Source organism: Pyxicephalus adspersus, chromosome 10 (genome assembly GCF_032062135.1).
Source record: "Pyxicephalus adspersus chromosome 10, UCB_Pads_2.0, whole genome shotgun sequence".
Classification (NCBI taxonomy): Eukaryota; Metazoa; Chordata; class Amphibia; order Anura; family Pyxicephalidae; genus Pyxicephalus; species Pyxicephalus adspersus.
Genome location: NC_092867.1, coordinates 39,085,624 through 39,109,030, shown reverse-complemented (window position 1 = coordinate 39,109,030; position 23,407 = coordinate 39,085,624). Strand labels below are relative to the sequence as shown.

The 23,407-nt window shown below is 35.0% G+C and overlaps 1 protein-coding gene across 1 annotated transcript; it reads left to right on the top strand.

Annotated features, from left to right (window-relative positions):
• The first annotated feature begins 2,754 nt into the window (after window positions 1-2,754).
• On the top strand, window positions 2,755-22,710 carry LOC140339512 (protein NDNF-like). The gene is made up of 4 exons (XM_072424247.1): window positions 2,755-3,098; window positions 8,557-8,737; window positions 16,187-16,311; window positions 17,369-22,710. The coding sequence occupies exons 1-4, from the start codon at window positions 3,092-3,094 to the stop codon at window positions 18,721-18,723; spliced, it is 1,668 nt and encodes a 555-aa protein (XP_072280348.1). The 5' UTR covers window positions 2,755-3,091; the 3' UTR covers window positions 18,724-22,710.
• The last annotated feature ends 697 nt before the right edge of the window (window positions 22,711-23,407 follow it).

The window sequence follows — 23,407 nt, the reverse complement described above, 5'->3', positions numbered from 1 at the left end:
GGACCGGCGGATCGGATTGGACGACGATCGTTGAACATCGTTCGTGTGTACGGTCGTTCGTTGATCGTCCATGGTCAGAGCATGCGTGATGAACGAACGTCCGTTCACTTTCCTGTCGTGCACATAGTTCCTCTATCGCTCAAACGATCGTATCTATTGTGTGTACAATATCTACGAACGATCGTGTCGTTAACTCTATGTGCAGGATCGGTGCTATACGATCGTTCGTGTATATCGTGCAGGAACGTTCGTCGTTCGTTTTCCGACGATAATAATTGGAAGTGTGTACGTAGCTTTACATCACAACAGTTTTCCACCACCAGATTGGTTTAACAGCGATTACAAAATAACGCCAACATTGACCAATCCTTGTATTATTTTTCTGTATGTGGTCAGTAATATTGCTGCTCGGTGCACTATAGAGAAAGTACTCCTATCCACATGATAAATCTGTGACTTTTATTAATGTTCCTTTATACACCACAGGCTGGAATTCAGTAGGAAATCTGTGATGAATTATTCACTTTGTTATTTCCGTATCCCAATTTGCATTATAAAATGGCATGCCAGGTTTAAATTGTTCTTCACACCGCAAATACTTGGTCCTATCCAGTAGTTCTGAAATTAGATATATTGTGCTGTCAAACCCAATCTATTACTTCCAAATAAAAACAAATACTTTTACAAAGTGAAACTTTAGTATGCGCCTTGGATACCCAACTTTCCACAGATTCAGTAGTCTGTTTGTCATCCTTCCTCGTTGCTGGATTATATACTGAACCTGTCAGAGAAGGGTCCAGAAGAAAATGTGAATTTATAAACTTTCCAAACAAGTATAAAAATGATTTGATAGACCGCCAATTTTTTATAATTCATGACCTCTAGGCAATGTCCAGATGAGTTTTTTGACATCGGTACTTCTGTGGTTCTCTGCTACCAACCAGTGCTCAACTGCCCCAAAGACTTTGTTATTATTAAAACAAAATGGAGCAGTAGAAATCTCTTTCTATATGGTTGTTTAGTTTTTGAGACACTTAATGCAGTGTATTAGGGCTATCAGCCATTCAAACAGCTTTCATAGATCTCCGAATTCTAGCAAACTCCAGTAACCCTCCTGAATGCCTAGTAGTTAAAAATGAATGCCCAGGAGCGGTCACAAATCTTGATAGCAAACTTCTGTCATTATTTAGATCCTGAGTTATTCCTTCATAAAACGTATTTATTTGTGGGTGCTGTATATCTAATCTAAAAGTACTGTGTCAATGGTACAAATACGCCGGGTGGGCGGGGGGGGGGGGGGGGGGGGGGTTTCAATTGTAATTGTTTTTATGTATAATTATTATAGCAGTTTACAGCTTTGCCAAGAAATGAATCACAAGGTTACCAGTCTAAAATATATGTTTTAGTCACAAAAAAAACAGGGTAATCTTCTTTCAAAGTTATCACAGCAACAAGTGTCACCATTGTAAGATTTATGCATACCTCTAATTGCATAGCAAACAAACCAGGAAGACTGCCATCAACAGATAAACTGATACCAACATTACAGTGCTTTATTTCCTACACATATAGCTTGCCTCTGGCCAATATTTGACATTTTGAAGTCTTCCTACCTCCTCATCTCTTCTATACTGCCATCTTAAGTCCTGGTGTACTCTTCTATTCCATATGCAGTGTGCAGAGCATCCCAAACCAGAGAGGGCTCCTGTCCCTGAGCATCATTAGGCAATAGGTACATTCCTCGCTATGTTCGTTAACAACCGTTCCTGTTTTTGTAGAACACCGTGGGGTGCATTTCTGTTCACAGATAATTGACAGGGTGGGAATGATTCGTATTCTGTTACCCCCTGTAATGATTGGTGACAAGCTGGTATACCAAACAATCCCAGCATACACAGCTCAAAATTTTCAGTATGGCATTAGGACCAGGAAGGGACCAAGCTACATTTTAACTTTATCTTTTTATATTATTTTGCTGACATTTTCAGCTTTTTATTATTAACTTAGACACTTGATTGCCAGAAATAGCCAGTAAGCAGATTGTGTTTAATTCTGCTTTAAATAAATGGAAATGCTAGTTATACAATGACAAAGAAATGTCAAGGTCATCTAAAAAAAGACAATTTATGTTTCCTGGGACTCAATATCAGCTCACTAAAAGGTATCATGACCTGAAAAACATTAAATGAGATCAATAAGTCCATAATTTTCTATAGATTGGAGAAAAAAATGTAATGGCATCCTGAAGGGCTGAAGTACATTACAAACAAATGTCGAATGTACTAAAAAAGTAAAATGAACACTTAATATTCAGCTCAAATAAAATATAACTCTATCAGTAGCTGTAGTGCAGTGTAATGTTTGCTTGGTTTAAAGCTGATAATTTATAGTAAAAAGTTATCATCAGTATCTTAACTTGCCAGTCATGATTTATTTAAAGTCATTTGCTGGCTTCCTCAGACATAAATCGGAATGACACTTAATTGTAGATGGCTTCCATATAATGCAAATATATTCTGAGCTCAACTTTTCTGACAGCTCCCACTTGCTTGAACATTTTCATCCAGCACATTCCTTTTTAGATATCCCACATTTTAATGAGATTGCAGAGAAAGGGGGGTCTCTCCCAGCACTCCAGGGTATTAAATATGATCTACAATGTCTAACTGCACTTACACTAATGCCGGATTATTGATATGATGAGGCCAGGTACCCTTTATCTGTATTGCACAGGGATCTACAAGAGTTAAGTGGGTGTCCCTCTCTCCCTCTGTCTCTCATTCAAAACCTTATCCTTCTGCAGATCTGCCAACAACTAACTCTATAGTGAGCAAGAGAGCAGTCTAGCCACAAACTAGCAGGGTATACTGAGCTTTAGTTAAACCACAGGGGAATTTCACAAAGCCATTCATGGCACAATAGGAAAAGCTTCATATCAGGAAACACACATCTTTCAAGCACAAGGAGTCTTACAGCCTTCTCATCATGAACAACTTGAGTCAGGCTTGGAGAGTTTTTCATGTAACCTACTCCTAAAAGGAGAAAAAGTTTACTGGAGAACTAAAAGGATTCTAAGAGGTGTACATCAACTATGGGAAGTGAGTATTGTTTTTCTTACATGGGCAACCTGATATTCATTTTTAACAGTGCAATAATAAATGGCAACTTTGTGTCCACTTAAGTTATCAGCACTTATTTCTTAAATGATAAATAGATATGAACATATTCTGGATGTTCTCTGTTCATCTTATACAAATACATTGCATACATTTTTAGTGTGATTTCTTGTTTAAAATATACAATATTAATTAAAATAGTAATAATAGTTATATATATATATAATTATATATATATATATATATATATATATATATATTTATATTTATTAGAACATTATATTGTATTACCCACTTGTGTTATATATATAACCTTGATATTGTACACACCATCAAATATTTAAGCACTAAGAATGATTGTGTGATCTAGAGCCTAGAGCTGGAAGCTGTTGGATTTTAAAGCCTAATGCAATAGCTCAACAAACTTTTAATGATATTTTATTCTAATTCTGTGACACCTATACAGTAGTTTTGGTAATGATGTTGATAATTGTAATTACTGTTGCAAATGCTGTAATATTTTTATTCCAATTAGCAGCAGCAGGATCATTAGTAGAAGTAGCAGCTGTGGATGTATTATGTAATTTATAACGATTTATCTTTAACTAAGGAAAAATATTTCGAATGAGCTTGTCATAATACTTTTATATTATAGTACTTTTATTGGGAGCCCTGCTAGCAGCACAAGGATAAGACCCATTCAGTGCTGATAGTACAGAATGTATTAGGGTGCTGTCATTAGTATATCTGATAGGTAACATGAAAAGGTTTGTTTTCAGTGCTGCTGATCATGCATATGTATTTTTTTATGAATGACTAATATAATGTATTGATGAAATAGACTTCAATGTTTTGCTCAATAACTTAAAATCACAAACTTACTCAATAACTGAAAGTTTAAAAATGTCTATTCTGACTACTCTGATTACAGCAGATGATTTTCTGTACAGAATATATGTGAAACTAACATTTAATTCGTGGTTGCTGCCATTTTATCTGTCATGCTAGCATATATAGTCATAACTAAATAATGTTACCATGGATGTTATCAAATAAAATTGAACTTCTGTGATCTGTGAGCTGATATACATGCTAAGTGTAATTGTTAAGATTTACAAATCCTTCTTACATGGCACAGGTGAATGACAGCACTTACAGTTAGATTATATTGTGGTACCCTCCACCCTCAGCCTGCTGAATGGATAGTGAAACATCAGCAGCAGACTGATAGGACCATTCCTCTACTCCAACCACTTTGTCCTGCTATCATGATATTCCTTTTTAATACATTTGCATGCAATATACACAATGCTGTTCTATATGGATCATATTTAAACTATGTACATTAACATAATATATGTAATGATTTATGAATAATTAAAGAGCTATATTGATTTGTGCCCAGAGTGTTAACTAGTAAAACAGCAGCTATTAGTGGTAAAACAATAGCGAACGAGTAATTTTTTACAGGTGCAAAACAAACAATTGTAACTCGCAGAAATGTAGGGAGAAGAGGATCCTATACTTGCTGAGATGTGTTGCAGCAATAACTGTTAACCACAGAGTTTCATGGATGAGCTGAGCACTATGCTCATAGATGTGCCAGGAAAGGCTTACCTAAAAAATTTGTTGTTGGAGTGAAGTTTGGCGATAATCTGCAAGTATACACAGGCATACACAGCATGGTACACACCCATCTTCCTATTTGTACCCTGCAGCACAGACAGGTCCAAGATACCCCTGCTGTCATCATCTTAGCTGAAAACTCTTCCGGGCCAGCTGCTATTCCAATTCGGCCATTGGCAGCCACTAATGATGTAAATCCTGAATTTTTGGCATCTAGATTTCAGGAGTGCTTACAGTAGAACCGGTCTCTACACTGTATGCCACATGCTCTGTGAAGTTAAAAAATGTTTAAACTAAGTGATCAAAGTCACCAGTAGCAGGGAAAAAGTTTTTTGGCAAAGGTCTTTAATTATTAAGTATAATTCATTATGATTGCCTATTGTGGTTGTATCTTACCCATCTTACCCATAGTGGAGTTTCAATTAGTGCGTCCTATCCAGGTGCTTTAGCTGAAGTTTTAGGGAGTCAGAGGTCAACAATCAAATTCTGGTGACTTTAAGCTATAAACATTAATATATAAATGGATAAAATAAACATTTAACTAAAATCCTCCAAATGCAGTTCTATCTGTGCCTCACATCCAACCCACCTTCCAGATGTTCCAGCCTACAATGGGAGGGTTCCAGCATCTCAGTCAGTTCTGCCAATCTAGAAAACATTAGGCAGGGCTAAGGGTGGTCAGCTGCTGACTGATAAATACAAAGGCCTATTAGTCAGATAAGACAATGCTGATATCCTCACCCCCTTCAATATGTTTATATTCCACCTTAGTGCAAGCAGACAAGCCTACATGGGAGACAATGCTGCTTTAAATTCAGTCTCATGATTGTCTTCCTATCTCAAGAAGATGTCAGGATCCACAGGTATTTGCAAGATTGTGCAGTTAGACTAATGGACAAATTCTCCAGCTTTGCACTGGTAATGGAGGCTATAAATTGTAGACCAAGTCAGTAAACCCATAGAGCAGTGGCAATGTAGCCATGTATTCTACCAAAAGACTAAACCATTTAAGATATTCTAAAAAGCTTTTTAAACAGAAACTGGATCTGGTATAGCCCAGGGGCCCTTCGGAGCAAAAGCCATAATGTGCAATTTTGCTCAACATATTATGGTACATTATGGCAAATATTCCAGCAACGGGAAGGGTGGTAGGCATTACCCAACCCCTACTGGTCTTTCTCGTCCATCTAAGATTTTTCTTCCAGACTACACTTGCCAAGATGCCAAAAATAATAAAGGTACAAAAATACTATTTGATAGGAGTTTTGATTTTTGTGGTTAACCACAATGATACATAGTTACATAGGTTGAAAACAACCACTAGTGAAAAAAACATATCCCAGATTAAAAACCCAATAGACAAATGAAGGAAAAAAGAAAAACTGGTGCAATTTGCCACCAGGCAATCAGATGTTCCCTGGATTAACAGTCTCTCTTACCTTTACTTTAAACCTTTAATGCCCAGTTAAATTATGTGCTTATTCTACCCTATTGTAGTTTGTATAGTGCTAGCTGTCTCTTTGCTTACAGGAGGTAGAGCGCAGAGACATCCTCAATAATGTGCTGGTGTTCTTTTATTGAACTGTCACAGGCTAGGGTGGCCCTAGATCAGGGACAGATTTATTGCTTGTAGAGTACTCTGTAGGGAGGTCTAGGACCTATAAGCCTATTGCTCAGCTTTGATTTCCCTTTTTGCTTGGACAGTTTCTTGTTTAATTGATTGTTGGGGTCAGCAGAATGTTTAAAATTAAAAAAAAAGTGTGTTACCTAGTCATGAAGTACAAAATGTTGGGACACTGTTCACATAGGAACATTTGGAATATAAAATGTATTGGTTACTCTGCCATGCATTATATCTGTCCCAGTAAGTGAGGAAAAAAGTGATTTCAGTGGCATAGGGAGGAGAACCTATGTATGCTGTCGTCTTTGTGGAACTGATAGTACAATTCCAAGAATAATTCCTGGCAATGTAGGGGAAAGACTGCAGATCTGTAGGGAATATGGATGGGATTGGGTGAAAGTAAGTAAGTGCAGTGTGAGATGCTCAGGGATGTATTGTGAACTATACTAAGGACTCTGCATGTAGTACATTGTGCTGTGTAAGCTGTAATGGGTGTATTAAACCCAAAGTTACATGTACTGTCATGGATTGTTTTTTTTTACCTAAAATGGACCATATTGTCATTTATGTGCATATATATTGCCTCATTCTATATATTTCCATACATGGCAAGAAATTGGAGCCACTTGGAAATACAATGTTGAGCATTTCTGGCTATATAACTATATTGCCCCTTTATAATAAGCTTTGCGTAATATACTTATTGTTATCCCTAATATTACTAGTAAACTGCTTCCCCTAATATGCCTGGTAAATTACTACTTTGCATAAATTCTCTTTAAAGCCTAACCATTAAATTGGTGACCAGCTATTCCAGTGTTAAACTTGTCTAGTAGACTCCATTCAATTAAGGGATTGGTGCATGTGATTTTTAAAGTCTATTTACTGCTTTGTAAGTTGATACATAATAATGATTGATATATACATAATAAAGAAAGAAATGTACTATGATAAAACATTGGATGTAGTATTTTGTTGGCAGACATAGCTTAAATCTGATCATCAAACAAATTACATTCATGCAGAATATTTTAGTGAAATGAAGGATAATTTCATATTTCTGATATATTCAAGGCTAAAGCAGCACTTAATCCATTTCTTAAATGGTACCACTTCCAATATAGAACAGTGGCATGTATGACAAGCTCAGTATGTCTGCTGTTGTACATGTTCCTGTATATAATTGCTGCTTGTTGAAAACTTTTCAAATATGTTTACATGAATAGAAAATATATTATTATTACATCTATAGCTTTCTATGTCCTTAGAGTGCTTTCCGCCTGATATGCACAACCAATACTATGCATATGTTAGGAACAATGAAAGCCTTTAATCTTCCTCTTCTGCAATATCATAATTTTGCATTTTTCCCTTAGGGAACCTCACTCTGCTGATTTATGCATATCTTAAAATGCTACCATGCTCATTTGTATATAATCACTCATAAAAGCTAAAAAAGAATTTGTAGTAATAACATGTCACCAAACATGGACCTATACATTAGGGATTCTTTCTTAAAAAAAACTTTAATTACCAGTTTGAATGTCTGTGTTGCCTAGTGTATGTTCCTATACAATGTAAATGTTCACTTAGTTTAAGGTAAATGTGTTTTTGTCTTAATCATACACCAAAATCAATGATTTCTTTGCAGATGTTTGGTTATTCAAAGTAAAGTGGACATGTCAGAGACAGGGTCACTAGCAGAGTGGAATTTATCACATAGCCACCCATCCCATGACCTAGAATGAATGGCAACTGGTGGTGGGATTTGTACTGCTACTCTGGCTGTATTATTTTCATTATAATACATAAATAAGCTTAACTTAGCACAATTTTCATTGCTCCTACCAATGACCTTCCACCATCATCATGGCGTACCCTCTGCTAAGTGAACAATCTGTATCATTTCATTGAATTGACTCCTTTATGTTACTTTTAGTACTGTTAGAAGTTTTTCCTTTTCTATTAAATAAAAAATATTGGAGCAAATATACTGTGGAGGAAGGAAAATATTCAAAATCTAGTATCCAACTAGATGTTTGCTCCCCTTTACATGACTTCAACCAGCATATTGGTGCGTTGGCCAATATGGCAACAATCTAGCTTTAGCTTTTTATGACTCACCTCATTGTTTCCAAACAGCAGTAGGACCAACATCAACTGTAATGATTATTTTTTGTAACTTTGTTATAGGTATAAAAACACATGGAATTCATTGGAGCGTTCTCCTAACTGTTCTGGCTGGGTGCATGTGCCATTCCAATATAAGAACATCTGACAACTATCGAAGAGACTTTTTCAACCCCTACCACTCACTTATTCTGCCAGATGGCAGGGAAACCACAGTCTACTTATTGAAAGATATTACTAAAAGGTAAGAGAATTTCGTTTTCGGCTCAGCAGTAAACCTTAATGTGTGATTTTCAATGCTCTTTGAAAAACATATAAAACAACTTGTCTTATATTCTCTGCCTATGTAGATTTTAATTTGATGAATTACTATAATACAAAAGGATATTACTAAAATTTTAAAACACTTCAAAAAACACAATCTGTTTTTATCATTTGTTCAGGTTCTGAGAACATATTTTTTTTTTTCTTATACGGTTGCATCGTATTTTAGTCTCTTAAAACCAACGCAAGACAAAGTTTTCCATAGAAAATTCGGAATGCATGCATATCTTATTGTTGTAGGTGAAAAATGAGCCAATGAGAAATGAGTAAAGAAGAAATTAGAATGCCGCATAAGCTAATGGACAGAAAATTAACTGGAGAAAGTATATGTAACATGATTTTCTTTAACAGAAGTTCTCCCTTTCTGACTCCCTTTGCACATTTGACATAGCAGCTGTTAGACTTCCATAAGTTCCTAAAGGTGCTGGACCTTTGGCACCATTTAAATCTCCTAAGGGTCGACTGGGACATTTGTGGTGTGTTAAAGTGTATTGCAATAGGACCTGTCATTCATTTTTAATTGAAAACCCATGCATCACTGGGCTGTTGAATATGCATATATATTTTTTCAACATGGCCTACCGCAGATAATTTACATTTGTGCTGAATATCATTTCAATTGAATGTATACACATTCAGTATCCTGGGTGCACACTTGCCACTTAACTGCATAACTGCACAAGTCAGATCTAAATTCACATCTACTACTTCCTATGCAAGAAATCTACCAACTACATAATAAAGCTAATACCCAAAACTGCAAATGTAAAATGATGAATAATCTGATAGAGGGCATATATTGAACGAGAGACACTCAACATTGGCTGCTAACTACTGAATGGCTTCCGCAATCAATGAAGAATAGTGGAGTAGTAGATTAGTAAATATAATTTTTCTTTTAAAAGACATATGCATTCCCCTTTTGGAACATATGTAGAATTTACCAATGACTCACCTCTTATATCTCTGTATTCTGTGTGTCCTTATATTAGGTGTGGCCACGGGCTAATATTGCCAGGTTTGACAAATTAGTAGTATCAGTAAATTATTAATTATGCTAGTTGATATGTAAAAAGAAGTGACACAATCCACAAAATAGGAAGACAAGCCAAACCATGCACTTCATGGGTAAGTTTTGATCCCATTTTTGCTGAAAATAACATCACACAATCTAATGTAAATGTATTCAGTTACTTAGACTGATCTATCTGTATTAGTAATATGTAAGCAAATTTACAATCTATAAGGTACAAAACAACAATTAAAAGAACACATATGGGAAAAATCATAGCAGTCAGGGGTCACCAAGTATTTCTGGGCACAATGGAACAATAATTTGTGTGTTAACAGATCACACTAGAAGCCGTACATGTTTGAATTTAAAGGCTTTATTTTTCTGTTTCCAAGAATCTAGGCCTTAAAATTTTAATTAACTTTGCCTCAGAAATATATAAACAACTTTGACTTGTCTATTAGGGGTGCTGACCTGATTATATGACAATATAAATCATACCCAACATCAAAAAATCCATAACCATTAGTTGCTACAACTCACTCACCAAGTAGTAATTAGATACAACAAACTTCCCATGCGTCATTACCACTTTTATAATAAACAAAACTTTTTACAATTACTGTTCTCTTTGCCTTATTTGTAAACCAGCAATTAGCCTGAATGCCAGTTCATTATTGCCATTTATCATTCACCACTTTAAAAGTGGAGAACACCATTGGAAATATTGCCGAACAGTGGTGTTGGACAACAAGTGGATAACAAACACGCTCTTTGGTACATTAAAAAGTGATAAGTGGCTTAAAAAAGTAGTAAAAGTAGTAAAATCAGTACTCCGTCTAGGGATGGGACTATATATAACCCCATTTACAATTTTTTAAACTTGTTTGCCAGGGAAAAATCTTTTCCCAGTTTCATACCATAAACCATACATTTAAAAAAATGGTGAAAAGGTTTCCAAAGGAGGAGAACAAAAAAGTTGGGGATATAGACCCTAGGTGGCATAAGGGTTAACTTTAATACATTAAAACATCTGCTTAGTTTACAAATGTAAATCATGCTCCTTTTGGTTTGGTACTCCAAACAAGCAGAATAAATAAAGAACAAATGTAAAATGTTAAAAAACCCATAAGGAAAGACTATGACCTATCAACGTCAACCTCTCACTCTACTTATGGAGCTGCAATAAGCAGAAAGAACTCTGTTAGGAGCCATGTTATTATAAATATTATTAAAAATCAACTGTATTTATATAGTGCCAATCTACTATGTGTGTACATTAGTTAGGGGTTATTACGGTGTACATTTTTTAGGGGTTGCAAAAGGCAAATGACCTAAGGTTCCATGCCATAGCCTGCATTTTATGAATGTGTCACAAAATGCAGTACATAGTTTAGAGTAGTCTACCAAAAAGCTAAGATAAACTTCAGAGGATACTCTTTTATTCACACAAGAAATGTATAAACCACCAAAGTATATTCACTTAGATCAGCAATTGTGTGGAAGAGATGAGCTACTAATCATCATTAAGATTTGAAAATAGATTATTGATAATGTTTGTCCACAGAGACCCAACATGTGGGTATATGCCTTCGAAAAAATAGATGAAAGAATACGTCATTGCTGATATATATTCAATTACATAATTACAACAAATGTTTAAATATTAACTGCTATTTGAAAGAGTTACATTAATTATATTTCTGCACATAATTTGCATATGTAAATTACATACATCACATACTACTACTTTCTCATGAAATATTAAGCAGACAGTGCTGAATAATTTATTATGATTCTGTATCAGATCCAAGTGGGAACATCTTCAACTTGATGCTGATAAATATATATTTTAAAATATTTTAGAGGACCTAGTGTGTACAGGCCAAGTACTAACCAAAAGTACTAACATGATATATCAAACATGATATAGCTGAATGGTATGGTTTTGCCATTTAACCTACCACCAGATAGTGATATGAAAATAGTGCTTTAGGCAGAAGGTAAGAAGTAAATGTCAAAAAATCTTGTAAAAGTAGATATCTATGTAAGTAGACTTTAAGTATACCAAAGATATCTATGTAAGTAGACTTTAAGTATACCAAAGATATCTATGTAAGTAGACCTTAAGTATACCAAACATTGTCTAAGTTAGACTTTTCACAGGGCCATAGTAACACAGTTCTTTAATGTGAAAAGCAATGATCAGTTTGCTGGCTGATGGGTTTCCCACATTTTAAGCACATGTAGACTATAAATATCTATGGATTCCAGCAGAATATCTGGTATGGTATATGGATATTGCTGAATGATTTGCAATTCTAATACTTCTATTGCTGCAGGTGTCACCTCTTTTTCCATAGTTAAATTGGCTGACTGCACTCCCTGCAGTTATTAAAAAAAGCAAATCCTTTTGATTTGAGCAATGCTCAAGCAAGTCTCAGAATTGTTGTCAATAGCATTAACACAGGAGTTTTTAATTTCTTTGTCCCTCGTAACTTAATTTTATTACGTATTGACCCTGCCAAATATACCCACATATACCCTTTCTATAACAGGATGGCATCACTGTTGGCTCTGCAGTAAAATTACTGCAGCATTGCCACCCAATGAACAGGATTTATTGGATAGAGTTTTTACATGTAATTCAAGTTAAAAAATAATAAAGAATATGACATTAACAATAATTTATATACTGAATACTATCATTACAGTTATCAACCCCATACAGTTACCAGAATACAGTTTTTACCATGTGTTATAACATACAATCCGTGGTTCTGTATGGGAAGTGCATGCTCGATAGATTCCTCTACTAATTAAACAATAACCAGATTAAACATTGCTGACAACACATTCTTTCTCATATTTTATTAGCAAATGTTGGTGAATGTATCATAAGCATAATCACTGATATTCCAGGGTTTTATAAAAATGCCTTAAGGTTCATATAAAGCTACTATATTTTAATTTTGTATTCCCATACAATATACTTAGTGCTGTGTTTTGACAGCCAGTGAAAGAAAACACACACACCGGCACCATTAATTATATTGAACAATCAATTCAAGGTCAATTTATTGAAACGTTGGCCATTGGGTATATAAACACTTTAGGTACTTTACGGGGCTATCCATGGTACATTATGAGTCTAAGCCCTAATATACAAATTATCCAAATAAATCTTTCACATTCCTTCTCTTTGTCAAAATACATGATCAGCATTCCTCCACATTACAAATAAATTGAAGAGGGCTTGTCTGTGTACAATATATATGCACGGTCAGCAAAGTAAACATTCCCTACTGTGTCCCAAGCCCTGCAAGTGTTTTCTTTAGTGATCAATGAGGATTTTCTTCATTACAATGCAATTTTAAAACTTAAGGATAACATGAGATAGGACAGTGTATAAAAGAGTACTCAAACCAAGCAAATGTTTTGAAAATAACGAAAGTAACGATACTTCTGTTCTAATACAAATAAATTCTACAAAAATAGTCCTTTTAAAAGTAACTTGTTCAGTTTTTACTTAATACCAAGCGGGTCATTGCTGCTTTTGATAAAAAAAACTTCTACCTATTTTTAACATGCGAGCTGAAATGCATTTTCAAACATTTCTATTTACTTGCTGCTTAAAGGATGTATATGTAAGTATGATTTTATGTTATAGACAAGCTATATACATTTACTACTTTTGTAAACCATGGGGCCCCATGTCTGCTGGGTCCCACAAAAAAAACTTCCTAGAGTACAAACTTTCCCCCCATCAGGGGTGCTTGTGTACCCTGATCAAAAAAGCCCTGTGGGCCCTGATCAAATAAAAACTTGACTTTTTCAATGCTGGAACTTTTAAACATGAGGGCTCCGTGAAGTTTACTTAAAAAAGGGCTCAGAAATGTCTATTATATATATATATATATATGTATGTGTGTGTGTGTGTGTGTGTGTGTGTGTGTAAGTTTAATATCACCAGACTTTACAGGTATATCAATGACTGATATTCTGTGCTGCATATTCTAATACGATTAATATAAATTGCCCATACTACATTTTAAATGAAGTATGTGTACTGTCTAGTTTTCCTAGTATAGAATGTTAGAAACCTGAAATTGTAATTTTATCCCTATATCAGGTATTCAGAATACCAGTTTATTAGCAAGGTATTCCCTTCAGGGATCCCAGTGCATCTGCTGACCACATTGAACTCCACTAGAATTCCATTAGAACACTGACTATTTGAGAACTGGGAAACAGAGAAGAAAATATAATTTGCCATATCCTGTGGAAGTGATGTGGTTATCACGCCCTTGATAAATTCCACAGGATAGAAACAAAAATGTTTAATAGTAAACATCAATGTAAAACTCCTATTTATAATAAAGGATGTAAAGTTATAGTTTCATATAAACATTGCCATATGTCTCTCTTACAATTACCTGTTAATAATACGTAATGAAATTCAGATCCATCCTTCCATTTGCACTATGATTTTTTTTTCTTTTCTTTCCATAAAAGTAGAAATCATCTGTGTATTATAGGGATTTGATTTCAGCCATATACACATAAACCTTAGTCTAGAATTACGCACCAAATGCTGTTTCCACTTTGGCCATCTGCACCTATAGAAAACTTCTACAAGTGTAAATTTCTTTCCAGCACGTTCTTAGTCTGCTTCTAAATGCTTTGAACAATAAACTTTTCTAACACTCAAGATTATACAACAAGGTCTGTTCTATATGGTTTTAAGAATTTAGGAAGCACTTAGGTGGGAGTCATGTTATTTTTGTAACCTTATCAGTAGGTTTAAGCCATTTTCCTATTTTTACATCTGCAATCAAGCAAGTATTGGCTAGTGATGGTTCCTTGGCAAGTATTATACGTGTCCAATTTCGATGTGCACGTTGCTTTCAAATTTTGTGTAATCTTCCTATTCTCACAGCATTAATATTGAACCTTGGACCTAGGCTTGTCATGAAGCCCATCTCCAGACTGTTTTTTACAATTCAAAAAGCAATGGAAATTCTAAAAGGAATCTGGAATTTTTTGCCGTCTCCCTGGAACTATGAGATACCATCACTTGACAACAGAACCACGGGAACCACAGGTCCTGAAGCAGAGTAAAGGAGATCAGCCACCATCTGGTTACCAGATGATTGACCCAAGTCTGACTGCCTGACAGTCAGTTTATGAGAACTGCTTCAAAGAATATCAGTGACTAGGAGGTATCACCAAATTACCAGGTGATTGGCAGGTTAAACACAATTTCTGTACATAACTTTCACAAAGCCTCAACAAACTACAAGCTCTGTTTCCTATTACTTATATACAGCAGCTCTGTTCTCAGATGCTTGTACACTTCTTATTTAAGAATGGGGTCAATTATTTCTATCCTTACTAACAGCAAACAGTCAGGCACCTAAAAGTTTAACAGTTACTTAGTTCCAGCAAAATGTTGCAGGCTTTTCCCTTCCAGTTGGGAAACTCAATGGGGTTTTTGTAGTAGTGAGGAAATTAATTTAAATGCCAGTGGTTGTGTTAGTGCCTCCTTTGCTCTTTTAAAAGATCACAAGTCATGCATGGTAACTACTGTTGCCTTTTTCCCCTATAGCCCGATCCTTACCCTCAGCTGATAAGGGAACTGCAGCTAGCAGATCAGCAGCATCTTTATTTTAGGCATTCAGCTAATAGTAACCTTATGCAGCCATCCCTACCAATATACCTTCTGCACCACTTCACTATCCTTAAAAAAGGTGACTTGTTAACTGGTCCCAGAGTTTGACCCGTGACGAAGCAAGAGTCCTTCTTTGGAGTTGAGCCATTGGGTGCTGAGATTTAAATGGGGTAATACACAATCAGTACTGGCCATTTTCCAATCTTGGGTTTGTAAACTTAAATTTGGAAAATTTTAAATACAACATTTTATATTTATTTTTGTTTTTGAAAAAATCTAGTTAACAATTTTCACTGTGCTGTATTATCAAAAACATTTCTTGTAATCATGTGACTATATACCAGTTATCAGTTTTCAATGTCTTTTGTTTATCTGCTAAAATAAAACTAAGTTCACAATCCAAATGTCTCTTTTAGAGCATGCAATCTTTAATGCAAATTTGTAAACCTAGCAATGTATGGGTGGTGAGGGTAAAGACAGGTGCTTGAACTGTATATAAGATGCACATTCATGGGTGCATGGACGGTTTCCATAATCAGTGGAGCCTATGGATGCTTTTATTTGCAGAATATTAATAATAATAATAATAATAATAATAAAAATGTATGTTTTAAGTTACAGTTCTCAGGTGCGTCTGTATTTTTGCACGTTTTAATTATAATGCAATATGTTCATATTTTTCTTAGGTACTATTTTTCGTTGCAAGAAAACAGTTCTCACTTCTCCATCACTGTGACTCCATGTGATGTACCTATTGAATGGAGTATTCTACAGTACAGGGCATCACATGCATTCCATGGGAAAGCAGCAGGTATGAATACATTTATAGAAGGTATTAGAAATGTGGATACCACAGTGCAACAAACCAGTGCTGTCGGTCCATGAAAAAACTTTTACAGTTTCTCTAATTTCATCCAAATCCCAGGAAAGTTCTTATAATTGGTTATGTCTGTCTGGTTTGAATTTCATAAGTGCAATGTTGTTTGGTAGGGAACCATTTTCTGAAAGCCAAAGTGACCTGCTGCTGGCATTTGTATGTAACCAGTGCCGTGTCACTATCCCTATGCCACTGAGAAGATATAGGAAATTTTTGACACCTGAAAGTTGCAAAAATGGGTTCTGCAATTATTTTTTCAGATCTGCCTTCTATGACACAACCTGTCCTAGATGGCTGGTAGAGAGGGAAGGATAAATGGCATGAATGGTAGAATGGTGGTTCTCTCCAAATACCACTGGGAAGGAAAATGTGTGCACTGTTTGAACACTATGAAACAATATCTCTATAAATATCTATATAATCCAAGGTGTTCACTGGAAAATTATTTTTCATATCTTTATTAACTAGCATATCATGTGTCTGGACACCTTTATCTAGAGATTGATTGTGAATGTGTCAAGAAATTTAGAACAAATCCCTTGGCATTCACCTCCATGTGTAGCTGATGAACCATTAAATGAAAAACAGAACTACTTAACATTAAGTTTGCACTTTGCATCATAATGATTATGTTTTTTTGCTAAACCCATTCAATTCAATGTCTGGGCATAAATATTTACAGAGCTATTTAAAAAAAAATCAGTATAAATTAAATAAAATAATTAATCTGCTTTTTAATATTTTTTGTTTGGTATATGAGTAGTTTCAAGCTTTGACATTCAATATGTGTGCATGTTTTATAACAGATACAAGATGCATTTTTATGATAGTTATGCTTATTTTTATTGCTAACTTTTTTAATTTTAAGAAAATAATTTTTTATTTTAGGCAAAACACTTTGTTTTTTATCTGATGCTATTGATTTGTGAATATTTTAGGAATATCTAGGTTTACTGCATATCCTAAAACTATGCTGTGTTTTTTATTGTAGAAAAATACAGATCGTTCGATGACCTAAAAGCTCGATCCTACTACAAGACTGTATCTATACTCTTCCATTATAAAGGAAACTCAGTTGAAAACTACGTTGGTACATCTTTATATTCTTCAATTTTTGTCCTGGAATTTCTCTCAACTGAGAGAGATACTCACATCTCCGTATATCTCACAACAGACTTGGCACATGGTAACCTATTTCCTGAGCTTCCAGGAGATCCTCGGATTGACATCAGCTCTATCGACCACAACTCTGTTTCACTTGTCTGGAAACCAAGCCCGTCTGCCACAAAGCAGAAGGATAACATCCAATATTGCATTCTTGTCAATGAAAAGCATAACTACAAAAGTCTGTGTGCTGCCGACACTGCGATAAGATCTGCAAACAGAAAATGGCCAAAGTTACCAAGTTACCCCATTTCACAATATCTTGATGACCATTATCGGGTAATGCTCCTTTCAAACCGAGATATTAGTGTTATTCACAGATCCAACAATATAGATGTTAGGCAAATGTGCATTGGAAATAAAAACACACACACAGTTTCCAATCTGAGCTCCAACACTCAGTACTACTTTGATGTATTTGTTGTCAATCTTCTAACAAATGCTAGTGCTGCTTACACAGGCACCTTTTCAAAAACCTTGGTGGAGCCCAAACCTAAGGTTATGCCTCTGAAAGATGGTAAAATCGTTCAAATAAAATTTGATGGAACAAAGCAAAAGGTTTACAGCTTTCAGTATCAGGCAACCAATAAAAAAGTTCAGTTCACAATACAGACATGTAGAGGCCAAATACGAGTTCAACTATCAAGAAATGGTAAGTTGCTGGTATCAGAAACCATTCAGAGCTTAAGACATATAACATTTAAAGGAAAATTGATGGATACATACTTGGCTGTTTTCAAGTCATCAGATGTGACACCAAATTCCTCTGCTATGATCCAGGCGTCATCTCATATCCATAAGACCCTATTTCCATTTTTGCCAGCAAGTTTGAAGATAAAATCCTTCAACAAACTAAGAACTTGTGACTCTATAACGATTGCCTGGCTTGGAACACAGGAAAGGAACATGTACTGTGTCTACAAGAAGAAGATTCAGGAAAATGAAATTTGGAGAGAAACAACCAATGTTGACCAATGCTTAGGCCCAGAATCACGGCCAAGATCTGAAAAAGTTCTCTGCAAGTACTTTCATGATATCAATGTCCAAAAAGCAGTGACTACAGAAACAATTAGTGGTCTAGAGAAAGGTACTCCATACTTGTTTGATGTGTATCTTCTTGGATCCTCTGGAATATTGGTCAGATATCAAAGTAAAGTAGTTAAGACTAGGAAAACATGTTGAAAAAATCTTTTTATTCACTGGTTTCATAAAACAAAAAACTGATAGAGGGGAAATACCCTAAGCGAGGAGTTATTTCTACTTTTTTATGGAGACACTTTGAGGTTTGGTCAGTTCATAATGTCAAAAAAATTTCAATTTAGCATGTTGAACTTTTTGATAATCTCTTGCAGTGTTTACTACATTTTGTATTTCATGCTTGTCTCCAGTGTTTTTTTGTTATCTACCTAAATTTTGTATGTGTTTGTCTGAGAAAGAAAAGGACCAAAACACAAAAGACCATATGGTCCGAGTTAAGTGGACCTGATTTCAACAAGTGTATATCTGCTATGTTATGTGAAACATCTAGAAATTTTACAGAATATCCAAAGCCAAAACATTTTTCATTTTGGATGTAGCACAAGAGGGTTAAAACCATTGTACTTTTATTGTACTTTTTTGCCATCTGTATCTTATTATGGAGATTTTCCTCTACTTTTTGTTCTTTAGACTCAACAGGAAATGAGGGATATTTCTTGTATGTGAGGGAAATAATCCCTTTCATAGTTGTTACTGTACAAGCCTCTTCATTTCTTCTTTATTCCTGTTCTGGTGGTAATTGAAATTTTTGATTTCTGCTTCACTTTTATTCCCAAACTGCTGAGCAGGACAGTTAGAGAGGGTGAATCTCCTTGATGGGGACACAGACACCACTAATACCTTGATTCTAACCCAGTGTTTCTCAACCAGGGTCTCATTGAACCCTAGGCTTTCTCCAAAGCTTGCTAAAAGGTTCATTGAGCAATGAGTAATTTGTGCCTCTCTCATGAGTTTAAGTGACACTAATGATCTTTTAGCTATCTGTAAGGGTGACCTTGTTCCCACTGACCAGAAATGCAAAATATTTTTTTTCGACTATCACACTAAGGTACTGTGAGCTTTGGATATTGGTATTACTGTTAGGGGTTCCCTGAGAACCTGAAAGTTATTTCAAGGGTTCCCACATGCTAAAAAGTTCAAGAAAAAAAAGTTTAAAAAGTTCAATGAGCATTGATATGCTAACAATGTTAAGGACCTACATTTATTTCATTTACATTTACATTTACATTTATTTCTTCTTATGAGTGCTCTCATTCTGTTTACATTGGGAGCTTCATCAAAAGATTTTTTTAAACAACAGTTTCCCTTTTGGCATAATCAATTGTCCAATATAAGTAGAAAAACTTTTCTGAACATTATGTAGGACAAGTAAAAATTGGTGGTGGTGGTTGGGGTTTCAATGAGTGAAATGTCCTAATTCCCCCCCCCCCTCCTATATCTTGTAAATAATTGCCTCACAACTTCTCAAACTTGCTCCATGATTTCCTCTGAATTTGGAATCTCTGACTGCTGATTCTGGAAGTAACTTAGGGCATAAATGATAAAGTGTTAAATACTTTGATCAATGAGATGACAAATATTCCTCCAATCCCTCCAACACTCCACCAATCCCCACTTGACCTATTTGCATAAAACTGTTATTTAGCATACCACCTAATGAACAAATTTCACTCTTGATTTTGAAATTTTAAGTTAGACATCACTATGGAAACAAATACCAACAAAAAAGCATATTTATTGTTATTTCTCTACAAAAAAACACAAAAATAAAAACTGTGTCTCCATAGTTCTGGGGCCAACAACACTTGGTAGAGCCAGATACATGACTTTAATCACATTTTCAGTGGGCAAGTGGGCATTCTTTCCACTGGTCAACAATGTAATATACATTTTTTCCAATGACCTTTAGTAAATTGAATTTAGCAAAGGTTCCCTGACACCTGAACATAATTTCGAGCAGTTCTTTGTAATAAAAAGATTGGGAAAGGCAGGTATAGACTGTAAACTTTTAGTAGTAAAAGTATAGAATTTTCCACCTCTGTAATTTAGGTATAGCAGTGCTCCTGTCAAAGAAGCCAGACTATTGTAGCCTTCCTAACATTCTTTATATTTTTTCTGGCAACAGCTGTTAAGCCATTTTCTCCATGAATTATGGTTGGTAGGCTAAACCAATGATTGCTTGTTATACCATTTTTCACAAAATTGCTCTTACCATTATAAAACTTGTATCATACTTATTCTAACCTGGCTCTCTCAATCTAAATACATAAACCTATTTAATGTACAGCGCTGCGTATTATGTTGGCGCTATATAAATCCTGTTTATTAATAATAATAATAATAATAATAAAAACCCCATATGTAGACTTACATGGATTTAGTGAGCAACAGTCTGTTAGACAGCTTTAATCCCCTGGAAGCAGTTGGCCCCTTCCCTATTTAACATGTTGTGAGGTCAGCCATAAATCTGAGATTTGTTCTTGGTACAGTGTGGTATAGAAGTCTTTATTTACAATGTGCAATTATTATTTCAGGGTAATATGACTATGAGAAACAAAAAAATTATTTATATCTAGCGGTTAACAATTTTGATATATAACATTTCATGGGAAAAACTGTCACCGTCTACATTATATTTGGAATGCAATGTTGTATTTAGTGAAAGAATTGTTATACTAAGTAATTATGCCTACAGAAAAACTAGACCATGAGTCTTGTGATTTATGTAGGGTATCACTCTAACTAAAAATGATTACTTCAGCTTATATTTGACTTAAATCACCCAACAGATTCTTACATTTTTCCAATGGCTCTTGTGGTGAGACCTCTGCACTTGACCTCAAAGATTTTCACACCTGCCATGGCATAACAAAGAGTTTTAACCATCTCTGTTATATTTAGGTTATGTAATATAAAAGGGAAGTGAAAGAGTTGGAACAACTTTACATAGTTGGGTGAATGCAAAACTCCACAATAAGCAGAGCTGGAGCTGCCAAAAGACTCTACCTGTTAGCTAAAATAATACATTTGGGTAAGTACAATATAGGGCTGCCCTTTGAATAAAAGGGGCCATCACCAATAATTATTTGGTAACAAGAGCATGAATGTAATATAATTATGGTTTCTGCATTATTTGGTGTTTTATAAATCATGCTTTAGTTTCACACATGACAAAATCATTTTAAAGCCGACCTTCAAATTTCTAAATACACACTAGAACTTATTAATAAAGGAAAACCATTTTACCTGCAAAAAAAAAAGGTTTGCATTTAAAGTATAATTTACACAGCTCTGGTGACCTTACTTTCTCTGCTACAATCAAGCAATAGGGAGTTTATTGACAGCCTGGACATCTCGCTACCCCTAACTTTTTAAATACATGCACCTGTTCCCTGTTCCCTTGTAAGCGCTACCATCTTCTTCCTACTTCTCTTCCTTGTTTCGATCTAGGGCAATATAAAATGGTCAATCCAGGATGATGTAACTCCTGGGCAGGAGCATGGAAGTTCATTTAGTTCCAGCAGCCACAAGGAAATCCATTATGTTCCAGTTATGCCAACTTCTCATGCTCAAATTAAAAAAATTGGCAGTTATGGTTCAAAAGAAAAACATAACTGCAATTACTGGTGTTTTTTTTATGTTTATGGGGATTTCAGCTTTCAATGTTCTCAAAAATAAATTGATAAGTGACAAAAATAAAATTAACCAATGGCATTTGATGGCATTTCATTTTCTACTGTGTTGATGAAATTTACATTTTTTTTTTACCGCTAAGCAATCCACCAAAGATATTTTAATTAAATAATATAGCTGCTGTAGAATCATACATTGTGCTGCATAGTAAACTGTTATGTTTTGTAGCTCCAATGTGGGTTTCCGAAGGATGTTGTGTATATATAATTTAGCAAACCATGGACCATTGCTGATGCAATAATATTGCTAATAGACAAGTCTGGTAAATATTTAAAGTGTTCCTGCTTGATTGTATTCTTTTTTCCTGATAGCATTTATTAGTTTAAAGACATATTTATTTCTTGAGACTGCATTTGTCCGTATCTTCACTCTGTATGCTGTATTTTGTATGTCTATGAATGTTTCGTATTAAAATTTTATAATCCCAAAGTGAGTGCCATTAAATGGACTGATGAAACACGCATTCTGTTTGTACAGAGGTCCAGATGACAAACTTTCATTCAGGACTTGATATCACCAAAGAACTATTTTAACTTGACTTGTTATTACTATCATGAGTGCTATTTCAGATACCATTGGATTTTATAGCATATGTGCCATGAGTTATGATTTCAATGAACAAGAATCTACGTAGAATTTAGTATAGGCCAAATATGATAAATAAATACAAGGACCCATTGCATGTTACGTTAGGTAGCCCATATTAAAACAGCACACAAGATAAATAGATCCGGATTAATTTTTGTAGCACAACACAATGCACTGAGCATTTGTATGTGTGCTGTGTGGTTTTGAATATAGGGAGAATCCGTAAACATTTTTTCTCCATTGAGAGACACAGGAAGTCTTGTACCTTGAGAATAATTTGTTGCCTACAGTAAACTGTCAAGAGGACACTGGCAATCAAAAATGTTACCCTGTCTCTGAAAACTCATTCCATGAATATACTTTAGCTGAACCCTGAGACCTATGCTGCTTTACTGCAACAAGAAACCCAGCTCCATGTTTCCATGTTTTAGAACTCCAATAATGAGCAAGGCCTGCCTATTGTTCAGTGCTGGCTATAATTTTTCACCTTTTAAATTTTCCATCTTTAAAATAAAATGTAAATTTTAACCTTTCAGAACTTAAGGCA

What these genes read in the sequence shown, in the direction of transcription:
- LOC140339512 (XM_072424247.1), top strand. An exon ending in TTGAAAGATATTACTAAAAG is followed by an intron (nt 8,738 to 16,186) that starts GTAAGAGAATTT and finishes TATTTTTCTTAG; the next exon opens with GTACTATTTTTCGTTGCAAG. An exon ending in ATTCCATGGGAAAGCAGCAG is followed by an intron (nt 16,312 to 17,368) that starts GTATGAATACAT and finishes TTTTTATTGTAG; the next exon opens with AAAAATACAGATCGTTCGAT.